The following is a 12,319-nucleotide window of genomic DNA, read 5'->3' on the forward strand; positions in this document are numbered from 1 at the left end:
GCACAGCGAGGGGGCAGGAGAGCAGGCACAGTGAGGGGGCAGGAGAGCAGGCACAGCGAGGGGGCAGGAGAGCAGGCACAGCAAGGGAGCAGGAAAGCAAGCACAGCGAGGGGGCAGGAGAGCAGGCACAGCGAGGGGGCAGGAGAGCAGGCACAGTGAGGAGGCAGGAGAGCAGGCAGTGGCGGCTGGTGACATTTGAAAGTGGTGGGGCGTAACATTATTGTTGTACTGCACTACGGGTAGCGAGTATAGCGAGCGAGGTCGAACAACCTACGTGGGGTTTGAGGGCTTCCCCACCAAGAAAAGTTTGAAAAAAGAGTGGACAAACAGTGCATTTTTAAGCAAATTTGAGGAAGCAGGAAGGTTAATAAAGCAATTAGTGCTGGCTGGGCCTATTAAACAGATCGGTCACTGCACCTCCCCTCCCCTCAATTCACACAGCTTTGCTCTTGTACCTTCACCCAGCTCCACAGAGACCCATACTCACTACAGGTGTACATACACCTCTCTACTGGGGATTGCCAAGTAGACAAATACACAACTAGCAAGCAGACACATCTCAGTCTTGAAACTGTAGAGCAGACACCCAAACGGATCTTATAATAGGAATTATAATGCAGACAAATAGTCAGACACTCAGCCTCCTCCCCCCTTCCATCTCATATGTTCAAGGTTTTATCTCTGAAACCCCACACTGCATTCTAAAAGCCGGGAGGTAGTTAGGGGTATGAGGCATTAAAATATGATTAAATAAATATAACCATTACTTTTCCATTAACATATTGCACGTTTTATAAAATGGTGCACTGTTAAACATCAATACAGGTACAACCCCTTAAGTCTGCCTATTTCCTGCCCATTCTCTGCTACAGGGTTACACCAAATCACTCCACAAACACTGGCGAATATGAAACATTATGCAATGTGATTGTACCAGGATCACACCTTGCATCAATGGGTACTGAAATGGTGTTGATGTACAAAGAGGAGAAAAAAAGGGAAAGCAAAGCACTGTGTCCCTTACTCCTGTATGCTGCGCGAGCCTCCGTGCTTCTGCTGTGACACAAGCACTGCAATTTTGGAGCAGCTGCAATGCCCACAAATGACTGCTTCTATCTTTTCTCTGTATATTCCCCCCTTCCCTTCGAGCAGAGCCATGGGCTCAGGGGTTTAGATCCTTTTACCTTATGCACTTTTAGAAGACAGATTATGCTGTCGTGTTTTTTGGGGCATTGCTCAAGGAGCCCTATTAGCATGGTTTGTGCGCACAGGTCTCTGTGGGGGAGAGACGTCCACGTGACACAAAGCACCACAGTGACCACACTTCTACCAAGAGGAGCGGTCTCAGCACCGCTGCCCCATGAACACATTCCTTTGCTCTTACTGTGGCACAAACTTATATAAATTGTACGATCAACCAAAGTATGTACATTGTAATTTATCAACGCCTGTGACAACACAAATGATACTGTCCGTCACGGTTCTTGGTGAACATCGTAAAGCATTTGTTGCAGACTGTTGCAGGAACAGATTAATTACTATTTTAAATGTTCCACAAAATTATTTCTATAATGTGCATAAATAACATCAATGTTAAATAAACAAAATTATCAGGAACAGAACCCCAGTTTCAAAACATTTGCTGCAAAAACCATGCATCTTCGTTTTTTTCTACGGAGACACGATAAATCTCCCTGAACATGAATCGGCTCTCAATAATAGAAAAGCAAATGGAAAAGTATGAATTTAAATGAAATAGGAACGGGTAATAAAAAAAAATAAACTCACCGTCCGGAGAGACTCTTTCCCGACTCCCACCTTCCTCTTTTCAAGTCCTGCAGCACGTCATCACAGGAAGGCGGCGCAGCAGGCAGACTCCCTCCCCTCCACCACTGCGATTTTGATTGGGGCGGCCGGCTGCCCCAGGCTACGTCATTTTCTCTCTGTATGCTGCTGCAGCAGCATACAGAGAGAAAAGGGAGAGTGAGTGTGTGGTTTTACGCGAGGGCAGGGGGGAGTGGCTTGGGGGAGTGGCTTTCCCACTGTAGTTAATACTGTCTGTTTGGGCGGCCTCATGGTGCCCAAACAATCAGTATTAACAACAGTGGGCTAGCCACTCCCCCAAGCCACTCCCCCCTGCCCTCGAGTAACACACCGCCCACTCTGACTCGGCTCTAAACCAGGAAGGAAGTTCTGCTTTCTCCCGTGCGAGAATGCAGAAACAAATCACAAATGGTAGTTATATTAAGGCAATAACTACCATTTGTTTCTGCCTTCTCGCACGGCGAGAAAACAGGGGGGGCGGCGCCCAAACGCCCCCATGAAGGAACCGCCACTGAGAGCAGGCACAGCAAGGGAGCAGGAGAGCAAGCACAGCGAGGGGGCCGGAGAGCAGGCACAGCGGGGGGCAGTAGAGCAGGCACAACGAGGGGGCAGGAGAGCAAGCACAGCGAGGGGGCAGGAGAGCAGGCACAACGAGGGGGCATGAGAGCAAGCACAACGAGGGGGCATGAGAGCAGGCTCAGCAAGGGGGCAGGAGAGCAAGGAGCAGGAGAGCAAACACAGCGAGGATCTAGCCACACATCTGTAGCATCCACCGATGCCCTCGGCTATTGCATTTATTTGTTACAACTAGCAGCCAAAATGGTGGGGAGCCACGGCCAACTGCCTATTAGGTCAAGGGAGCCACGGGTTAAAAAAGTTTGGGAACCACTGCTCTAGGGGATTAATCCAAAGTTAGGAATCTGCAGTTAGAAGTCTCTATCAGATGAAGCCTCTTCAATTATTGCCTGCAGTTTAGAAGCTTTGAACTGCATGGATTTCATTCAGATTAATTGGATACAGGCAAAGCAGTGAGATGATTCATTAGAAGTATTCATTGCAGACTAATTGCTCAAAGAGGAAAGAAGAAGAGGGGATATCCTTAGGAGAAAGAGTCATTTTTTGGATGAAAGTCTAAACATTTGCCAGCTTACAAAACATTGTTTTGAGGTCTGATTTGGAGATGGCCAACAGTACATGTGTTTGTTGGCTGACGGCATATGAGTTCAATGTATCACGCAACAATGATTACCTTGACTAGAAATACAATCTGAAAGACTTTTTTTCAAAATCAAGAAAATAAAAAAATAGCAGTCATTAGTTATCACTGTGATTTTCATGGGGGGTAGAAAAGAAGAAACCTAGAGGGCAATCAAATAAGTTTGATTAGCACACAAACAGCTGAGAAAGTGCACCTCAGAGACGTAGGCAGGGCTCAAAATATTGTGGCTCTTGGTATCCCCCAATGATGATGAGAAAGACAAAACACAATGGGGTTAACTGGAGAACCAGGATGGTGGCTTTTGATGTTATTAGAGCCCAAAATAAAACAGCTACCCCTTATGAAAAATAGAGTAAAAAGGACTGGTCTTCCAAACAGGCACATATATATATATATATATATATATATATATATATATATATATATACACACACACACACACAGTGGGCTTCGAAGAAAATAATTACATGGTCAAAGGAGTAGTGTTAAGAGATCCTTGCTTTACTGCAATACATTTTTTTTCTCCAAATAGAATGACCCCCCGTGCAGTGCCTGCAAGGTAGTGACTGTCAAGGTTTTGGAACGTATGTAGAGGTAGAGCACCAGTATTTCACAACATCGTTGACATACAAGAACACAATAGTGCTGAGAACACTAAAGAGAAACAAGAATATATTTGTCTTCCCGTAGTAGATGTCAAATATTAACTTACGGAAACCAAGGCTTCGGTCACACTAGTCAGGACAGACGGCCGTAGGGAATGGATAAGAATTTTGTGTTCAGTAACTGCAAACACTAGCAGTGTCACAGCGTTCTCCGGGCCTAGGTTCTGTAGAAGTGTAGAAAATTTGCCCCCACTAAAGGAGAAATAAAACGAGGATTACCACACAGCACCATACCAAAGTTACATGCAATATGAATTCATCTCTCATTTACTGTTCAAACCGCAATAACTCATTAAACACAGGCATAGGAGATGAAACAGCGGGGATGGTAGTTGATTCTGACAGGACTGTGTGATCTGCAGGAGAGTCTTTGTAACACTGTTCCCTGATGGCATGGGACCAACTCTAATCACATGAGGTTAGAACGGGCTCAGAAAGAAAGTGGGTCAGTGCACGGATATGAAAGATGTCTAGCTGTGGAACTCTGCTGTGCGTGCTCAGAGGACCTGTTTTGAAGCACAGGCTTGGGAACTTTATTAATTTTGTTTCTTAATGATAATATACAGCTCCGTAGTGGTGCAACAACTTCACCTTTTCTAGAAATCAGGTCTTGGTCAACTGCAAAATTTTGATGACTGCATTTATCTCCAAACATGAATAATGCATGGTTCAAGATGCCCATTTTAGATGTTGGCAGCGGATAAACGGGTTTGCGTGTGAGGTCTGATAAGGCAATAGCTCTCTCTGCCAAGGAGAGGGTCCTGAGAACAAGATTCCCAGACAGAGTGAGTGCTTGCGAGAGATCGTGAGATGGAGCTAGCAGAGACACAGCAATGAATGGGCTGTCTCGGCAGTCGCCCCTGGTTCAGTGCCATCAGTGCTCCTAACTTATGCTGCAGTGAGCAGGTATAGGTCAAAGGAACTGGGTCACGCACATGGCAGCCAATGGGACTGCTTGGCAATGAAACATTTTTAACACATTTTCCGAATTGAATAAAAGCAGCTTAGCCATCCACACGAAATAGAGATTTAAAGAACCTAAGCAAAATTGTTAACTCTAACCTTAGACTTTGAAAGGGAATGAATAGGAACTACAGTATGAAAAAGCACAGAACTCTCGACAACAAATAATATTTGAACAATCTAACCCGAATATTACTCATGCAGTGGGAAGATAGATAGCGGGAAACCAAGGGTTAATGTTCAAAATGACATCAAAGAGGAATCTGGTGAAGTGATAAACTAGGAGACTAAAGGAGTATTTCAACCATCACCAGAACAATGTAATATAAAGCAGAAATACATGTTGTACATGTTTATAGCAAAAGGCACACAATGATGGACGGAATGTGGAACAAATCAAACATTCACCCTGATTCAAGAGAACTGGGTTAAATCCATCGTTCTTTTTCGCACCATGCCACCCCAGTTATTTGAATATGGCTTGAGATACCTTTCTCTACATTTCCCAATTATTAAAAACTTGTCATTCAAAAGAAATACTTAATTCCACTGTAAGGAAATGAGTTAACAACTGAAAACAGACACCATACTGCACGTGAGTGAAAATTATCCAATCTAAACTTAATGCAAATTACAGAGTTTAAGAAAGTATATTGAAAACGAAAGCCACAGTAGCAAACACTTACTTCAGTGGGAGAGGCGATGAAACAGGCTGGCTAAGAACCAGACTATCATGAGGCGAGAGCTATAGAAAAAGGATGCTGTGTTAAGAGCTTTTAATATACATATATATTCAAAAACACAAAAACTGTAACTGGCCCTCCATACATTAATTTTGACAAAAAGCAATATAGAAAACAAAAGCAAAACAATGTTAGAGCAGTTAATTAATATCTCGAAAGACAGGGGCGAACCAATGATTTTCAGGGGGGAATTGAGGCGCCTTCCAAGAAGGAACTTTACCGTGTTCTCCAATGTACCCCTTTATCAATTGAGCTGGTACAACACACAATTGTAGATGATGCACTTTATACAAGAATTAAGTCCTGTATAAGCCGCATGATAACTCAAAATACTTTTAGAACCATTAACATGTACAAGGCAATTCTATTAAGAGTAAATCACTAACTCGCCAAACGACATTTACTTGCTGGAAGCGCAGAACCTGTAAGTCCAACGGACCCTTGGCATGAACTTTAATAAGATATACTTACTTTGGGGAGCTTAAACTTTCAATCTCCAAGAGACAAAGTACCACCAACTGAGCTGTACTTCAGACTTTCAAAACTATTCTGCATTTCTTTTTTAACACAGCGGAATTCAAAAGACATGAGGTACATAAGGGGTATGTTGGGAGAGTCTTTATGTTCTATATTGGTCTCTGGAATTCAGATGTCACAGTGTCGCAAGGTATGAAACGTTACCTTAATATCCTTGGTCATAAATTCCAACCCACTAAGCCCTAAAGAAAAAAAAGAAAACAGAACTGCAACGGTGCTGGATAATGGTATAATGCCAAAGGCATAAATATTCTGCCAAACTACTCCTGGCATTAGCCCATGGATTTCAGCTTCATGGAAGTGTCGGAGTTTGATGAAGAAATAAAATCCATCTGGAAACTGTTTGCTTTGTTACTACTTTCCCTTTCTCAGCCCAAGAAAAACCGACAAATAGTTGATATCTGATCTACAGTCTGTAGATCATTCAACATAAATGCTATAAAGTCGTTCTCAGATCAGGTCTGTGCAAATGCTTCTCTTGCTGCTCCACTCTCGCCGCCACCAGTCGCCTCGTAGCGCCTCTTGTCCAGCAAGGAAGTGAATGGGCCTAAAAGCACAGCCTCCCCACCCAACCCAGACGCTGCTCTCTAGCATGAGAGCAGTGCCAGGATTGGTCCGAGAGGCCTTATTTGCTGCGCAGACGGGGCCTAGGAGCCTGTGGCTTTTCTCCAACTCGGTTGTGCAACACAGCTGGCTTGTAGAAACATAAGTACGCATGTCTGTTTGGCCTCCTTCCTGCCATGCCTGGCCCCAACCTCGCCCTCTACTCATTGCCCGGCTCAGACAGCGATAAAAAAAATGATAATAACATTGTGCTATAATCATTTTATTTATCATCTGGTGGATCTGGGCAGTGGGGCAACGCTCCTCCGTCATTATGGAAGAGCCGCCCTGAGCTGTGACAGGGATGAAAAGATGAAGGCAAGTTAGGCACTACATGAAAGTAATAACATATTTGGTTGCTTTTACATAGGTACAAAACACAAGTTGCGATTTGGTAACATGCAGTAATTTGTGTTTGCGATTCAGTATTTGGAACGGACGTGTTTAAGACATCCCTTCCGAATACCAAATCTGAATGGCATGTATGAATGTTTTGCAAACTAATTACGGTTGCAAAACATTCCTATTTTACAGACTCCTTGAAGGAGGTGATATCCCATTCACAATTGGGAAGCGGTCCTGAGGGAACTCCTTCCACTTTGAGAATGGAAAATAAATATTTTTTAAGAGCAGGCGTTGGTCCCGCGGACTACTGTCTACTCTTAAAAAATGAAACTGCAAAGTTAATTTTTTTCTTTTTAAACGCATCGCATTTTTCTTTGAGGAAAATTGGGGGCAAAAGAAAGACTGCTTTATTGTAAAGCAATCACAGTCATGGTGGTCTGCTGACCAAGAGCAGGCCGCCATCGCTGTGATGGCTGCAATTCCTCGTGGGTCGCAAATTGCGACCTACCTTATTAATATGAATGAGGTAAGTCTCTTTGCGACCCACTTGAAATCACAGGGAAAAATAATTTCCTAATTGCGATTGAGAGAAGAAATCAGTATTCCTAATATTTGTACATCTGGGCCTTTAGCTCTGCAACTTGTTGACAATTTTATCTGAAATTATGAACGTGTTCAACCTTACTCATGTCTGAGCACAGCAAAGAGCATTTATTGAGAGAGGCGCAGCAGAGTTGAAGCCGGTCACAAAATATGCAGGTGGAACAGCTGTCTGACCCTTATCCACATTTTGGGTAGCATAAACAAATATGCTCCAATTTTTACAACATTTCAAAATTTACGAAATAATCCCAAAAGGGAAGGAAGAAACAAATACGAAAACTGCTAGTCAGGCTGCACATCCTCAGTGTTCGTGGCAGATGAAAGAAAATAACTAAAGTCAACAAACTTGTTGCAGCTTTATCAACATGCAATTGCAGCCCCAGGTACGAATACTATTAGAAACATTTCAAGATCTAGCCCAACACGAGGGGAAACTTACAAGATTAGAAATCTGGAGGAGCCTGAATCTCAACTGCCACCCAAAAATCAAAGAACTCTGTCACCCTCCAAGGAAAGAAATCATCTCTTCAGAATGCCAGCATTTTGAAACTAGATGTAAAGAAGAAAGGAGCCTATATAACTATTATCCCCTAGTTTTGAGAATGTTCCTTCCATGATGGAAGACCAGGATAAAATAGATGCCTGCAGATGGGTAGATATGCCCTGACACTTTGAGTTACTACAAAGAACAACCCACCAGATTGTCCTCCTGGGGGAATGTCACAAAGGAACCAATCAGAAAACTAAAATGTTGATCCAGAAGACTGAAATGTTAATTATCAAGAACCAGAACTGAGGACTAATGAAGCTTCTCTTCTTAAAAACAGCTCAAGTATAGCGATACCAAGTGATTACTACCAAAGAAAGTAATTTGATTCAATAGCTGTAAGCACGACATTATGTACAACCTGATGATAAACAAAAGGAGAGAACATTGTGGCATAAAAGAAAATATTTATATTTTATTTGGCCTCATCATGGCATGCTATTGGAGGAATAAGGTTTCAAGTGCAAATGTTTCATAAGTAACTTGCTTCCTGTCCTCAGAAGTGACACTGACCTGAACAAGGATCCTTGGCCTCTGAGGCGAGGGGAAGGGAACTTTGTGCATGAAGTGGCAGATGTGTCTGAAGAAAGAACACAATATAGTTAGTAGTGAACAGGCAGATCTACTTTGATATTTTCAAATGCATTCAGTTTCATACAATCTTCAAAGTCGCATAGTGCTACATCTGACATTGTAGCCCATGAGGTCCTGCTATATCACCTGTCGTGTAGCAGAGATCAAGGAGTCCTTCCCAAAGAGCCTCATTATTGTCTGAGCAAAATATGAAACAGTACTCAAGCATTGGATCTTTCTAGGCTTATATGACAACAGCATTCTTGCTACCATTCCGAAATCTCATCTAGATCCTTTAAAAGTCTCTTGGCATGCAGTACGATTTCTGGGACTGGCTAGACTAAACACATTTCTCCCATTTAAAAATGTTTTTGTAATGCTTTATTTATCAAGATTTTCCAATAGCTTAACAGTCACAGGGCATGGCTGTTTTACAACAAAGAACTTGCAGCTGTGCCAACATGCCCACGAACATAGTGACCATGAGTCCGGGTGAGGTCATGCCGGTACATTAACAGAAGGATCAAATTAGTCCATAGGAGAGGGTCTATTCAAGCTCAATCACTGTTTCCCTGGACCATCCCTCCAGAAGGTCTTCCATTTTGCAATCCCCCATACACTAGCTATAGGCGAGGCCCCAGAGTGCCTCCGCCCCAATCACACCCTTCAACAGCAGTATCCCTGCAGCTCTCAAATTCTCCCATCTTATTATAGCTACGCTGGCTCGTTAAAGGGAGGGCAATTTATAATATTTCTCTATACCTAGGTCATTCTAACTATCTGGTTCTGAAATTGAAACTCTGGAAGCGGCTGCCTCTTCTGCATGTCAGAAGCCCTTATGCTGGAGATTCCTGCCTCCCACAACCACATGAAACGTACTTTGGATTAGTCATTCTCTGGATACGCCCAAAGAACTTGGAACACTATCCCATCGAATATACATACCTTATCATCCTTTGCATCCTTCAAAGTAGAATTTTTAAATCCTCGCCTGGATCTGCCCTTCTACTACCGCAACTCCCCGTATCTCCCAAGTCCTGATAGTTACGATGATCTTAGCTCGCTTGCCCTACCGATTTACCAATTGACAATATATGCCTACCAGCTGACCTTATCTTTCATCACAGATCTGCTTACACACTTGTTTGTCCTCTACGTTCCTGACCAATGTTTTTGGTATAACATGGTTTTATTTGCTCTCTTTTACACAATTGTGTTACCTGTGTAGCACTGTCTTATTATTTTTTTTTTTATTTCTCTGCTATATGCTATTGTTTTTCACTGTGCTATGGGAAGCATTCTGATGTGCTTGGACCTTGGGAGCACTATGCAACAATGCAAAAAAATGAATAAAAGAAAAATAAGCAAAGAAACAGAGAAATGTGCTGCATACATTCAGAATAGGATTAGGAAACTCACTTTCAGAAAATATTGTATGTTCACCTCAGGTCAACGCGAAGCCGCCTTCCTTGACCTATTGATCATTGCTAAACCGGAGGGCCTGCAAACAGAGCTCTATAGAAAACCTACCTCTAGAAACTCACTTCTACTATTTGACAGTCACCATCCGAAATCTCTGAAGGAGAACCTTCCTTTTGGTCAGTTTTTACGGGTCCAAAGAAACTGTTCTACAACCACAGCCTATAAAAAACACTCCAGTATTTTGAGTACTCAATTGGTTGCCCGCAAATACCCCCCTAGATTAGTCAAACAATCTATGAAACGAGCTATGAACAATAACCGGCTAGCCCTGTTGGAACCTAGACCACCAAAGGCCCCTTTGGAGCAACTGACTTTTGTTAACACTTTTGGCAACCTCTCCAATAGGATCCAGAGTATGGTCCGTAAACACTGGCCAATTTTGAACTCCGGACGTCTGACTCTTTCACGTCCCTTATTCTCCTTCAAAAGGGGTCCTAATCTAAAAGACAGACTGGTACATACCAGACCACTTGAAGATCAACCAAGAGCTGTCGGGTCACTATGGAACCTTCCTCCGGTCCTTGGACATCATTCTTGTGGCAATTGTCAGGTGTGTGCTCAGACAACCAAATCTGTCGAGATTGACATTGGCACATCGAGACCCTGGAAGCAGATGAAGTTCACAAACTGCAACAGTGATCGTTTGATCTACCTGATAACCTGCCCCTGTGGATACAAATATGTGGGCATGACCACACGGAAAACCCGCATAAGGATATCGGAGCACAAAAGTACCATTCGATGTGCAAGACAGGCCACTAAACTAACCACCCATTTTTTGGAAGCCAAACATCTTGCTACGGAGTTCCAATGGACCGTTCTAGAACAACCCTTTATTCCTTCACACACAGCGGATGTGGCTAAGTATCTATTGATCAAAGAACAAAAATGGGTACTGCAACTTAACACACATCGTGAAGGTCTAAATGATGACATCCCATGGTCCACCTTGTAGTTTCCCTCACTATTCTGTGATGTTACTAACTAAATGAACCTGTCTGTCTCAAACTGAATAGCTCTGCTAATTTGTCTAATTTGTTTAATATCCATATCACCTGTTATCCTGGTTTATGTATACCCCCGAGGCTGGTCCATAGGTCCATCCACCTAGACATTGACTGTATCCCTCCAGAGCGGGATGTTTCCAGTCCAATTAACCCTTACATCCTCACTCTGTGTATTCAGGACAGTGCAGAATACGATTACTATCTTCCGATCGTGTTTCTGAAACATGCAGTTACCTCGTTGTGCTTAACGTGACGCGGTGATATCAGACTCAGCACTCGTTACCTAGACAACACTGACAACAAATAAATCTTTGTAAGGCTGGCCGCGTCTCCTAAACATTTCCACCATTAGGTCTCTTGGTCGCCTATTAGAACGTTTGTTTGCTAGTAAAGCTCCAATAGGAAAGGATGATGGTGATTCCGCGCGTGAGGAGCCAATGAGATCGCGCAACTGTAGACACCACGTGACTCCGCGACCTATCAGAGCACGGTTAATAAACAGCACTGATCCTGCCGTTCGGTACCTCCCCAGTCGGCTAGGACGCCGGCTACGGAGCACCGACGGACAGGTGAGAGGAGCCTCACGATTCGAACCCTTACCTTTGATTTTACCATGCCCGCTGCCATACTCCGTTTCTAAGGGGCCTTAACACTAAAGGGAGCCTTTTTAGATTCAATCACGTTACGCTAGAAACCGGAGCACTACTTGTCAGTTTAAGATTTGCTTTCTTTTGGCCAGCGAGAGGAGGGAGGTGTATGTAATATGTTTTGCACACTATGTTAACATGTGCTTCACATGTTTTTTAGAGCGGTGCTTCACTTTTCCCCTGAGCCACTGCCAGGTGGGGTGAGGCTGTCCTACCTTACAGATTAAGGTAAGAATTGTACAATGTTTGGATCATAATATGTATCTCCAAATAGTATGCAACTGACCCTCTGACAATGAAAGAGCTTATGTCAACATCATTTGGGTGTGACTTTCTTGTTGATCCATATATGATGGACTTATTTTAGAGTTCGAAGGGTGTAGATAGCCTTATCTGACACTCACTTCCTTTCTTTTTACTCCACAGTGAACAACACTAACTGTAATGGCATTTGGATCCTACAGGTGACTCTTTGCACTTGTTTTCTTCACATCTCCTGTTGTCACTTTTTATTTTTTCCTATATTTTTTCACCTTTGTGCAGTAGCACTAGCCTTATTTT

General features: G+C 43.1%; 1 protein-coding gene across 3 annotated transcripts in view; it reads right to left on the reverse strand.

Annotated features, from left to right (window-relative positions):
* The window catches only part of DENND4A (DENN domain containing 4A), a 598,128-nt gene that overhangs the window by 221,845 nt on the left and 363,964 nt on the right, over positions 1-12,319 (reverse strand). For all 3 annotated transcript variants that reach the window (XM_086957985.1, XM_086957984.1, XM_086957983.1), the window contains exons 9-11: positions 8,563-8,629; positions 5,358-5,416; positions 3,756-3,900 (exon numbers count right to left, since the gene is read on the reverse strand). In XM_086957985.1, coding sequence (XP_086814111.1) covers positions 3,756-3,900; positions 5,358-5,416; positions 8,563-8,629 — 271 coding nt within the window. The remainder of the gene's footprint in view (positions 1-3,755; positions 3,901-5,357; positions 5,417-8,562; positions 8,630-12,319) is intronic.

This window comes from Lissotriton vulgaris, chromosome 2_1, assembly GCF_964263255.1.
Source record: "Lissotriton vulgaris chromosome 2_1, aLisVul1.2, whole genome shotgun sequence".
NCBI lineage: Eukaryota > Metazoa > Chordata > Amphibia > Caudata > Salamandridae > Lissotriton > Lissotriton vulgaris.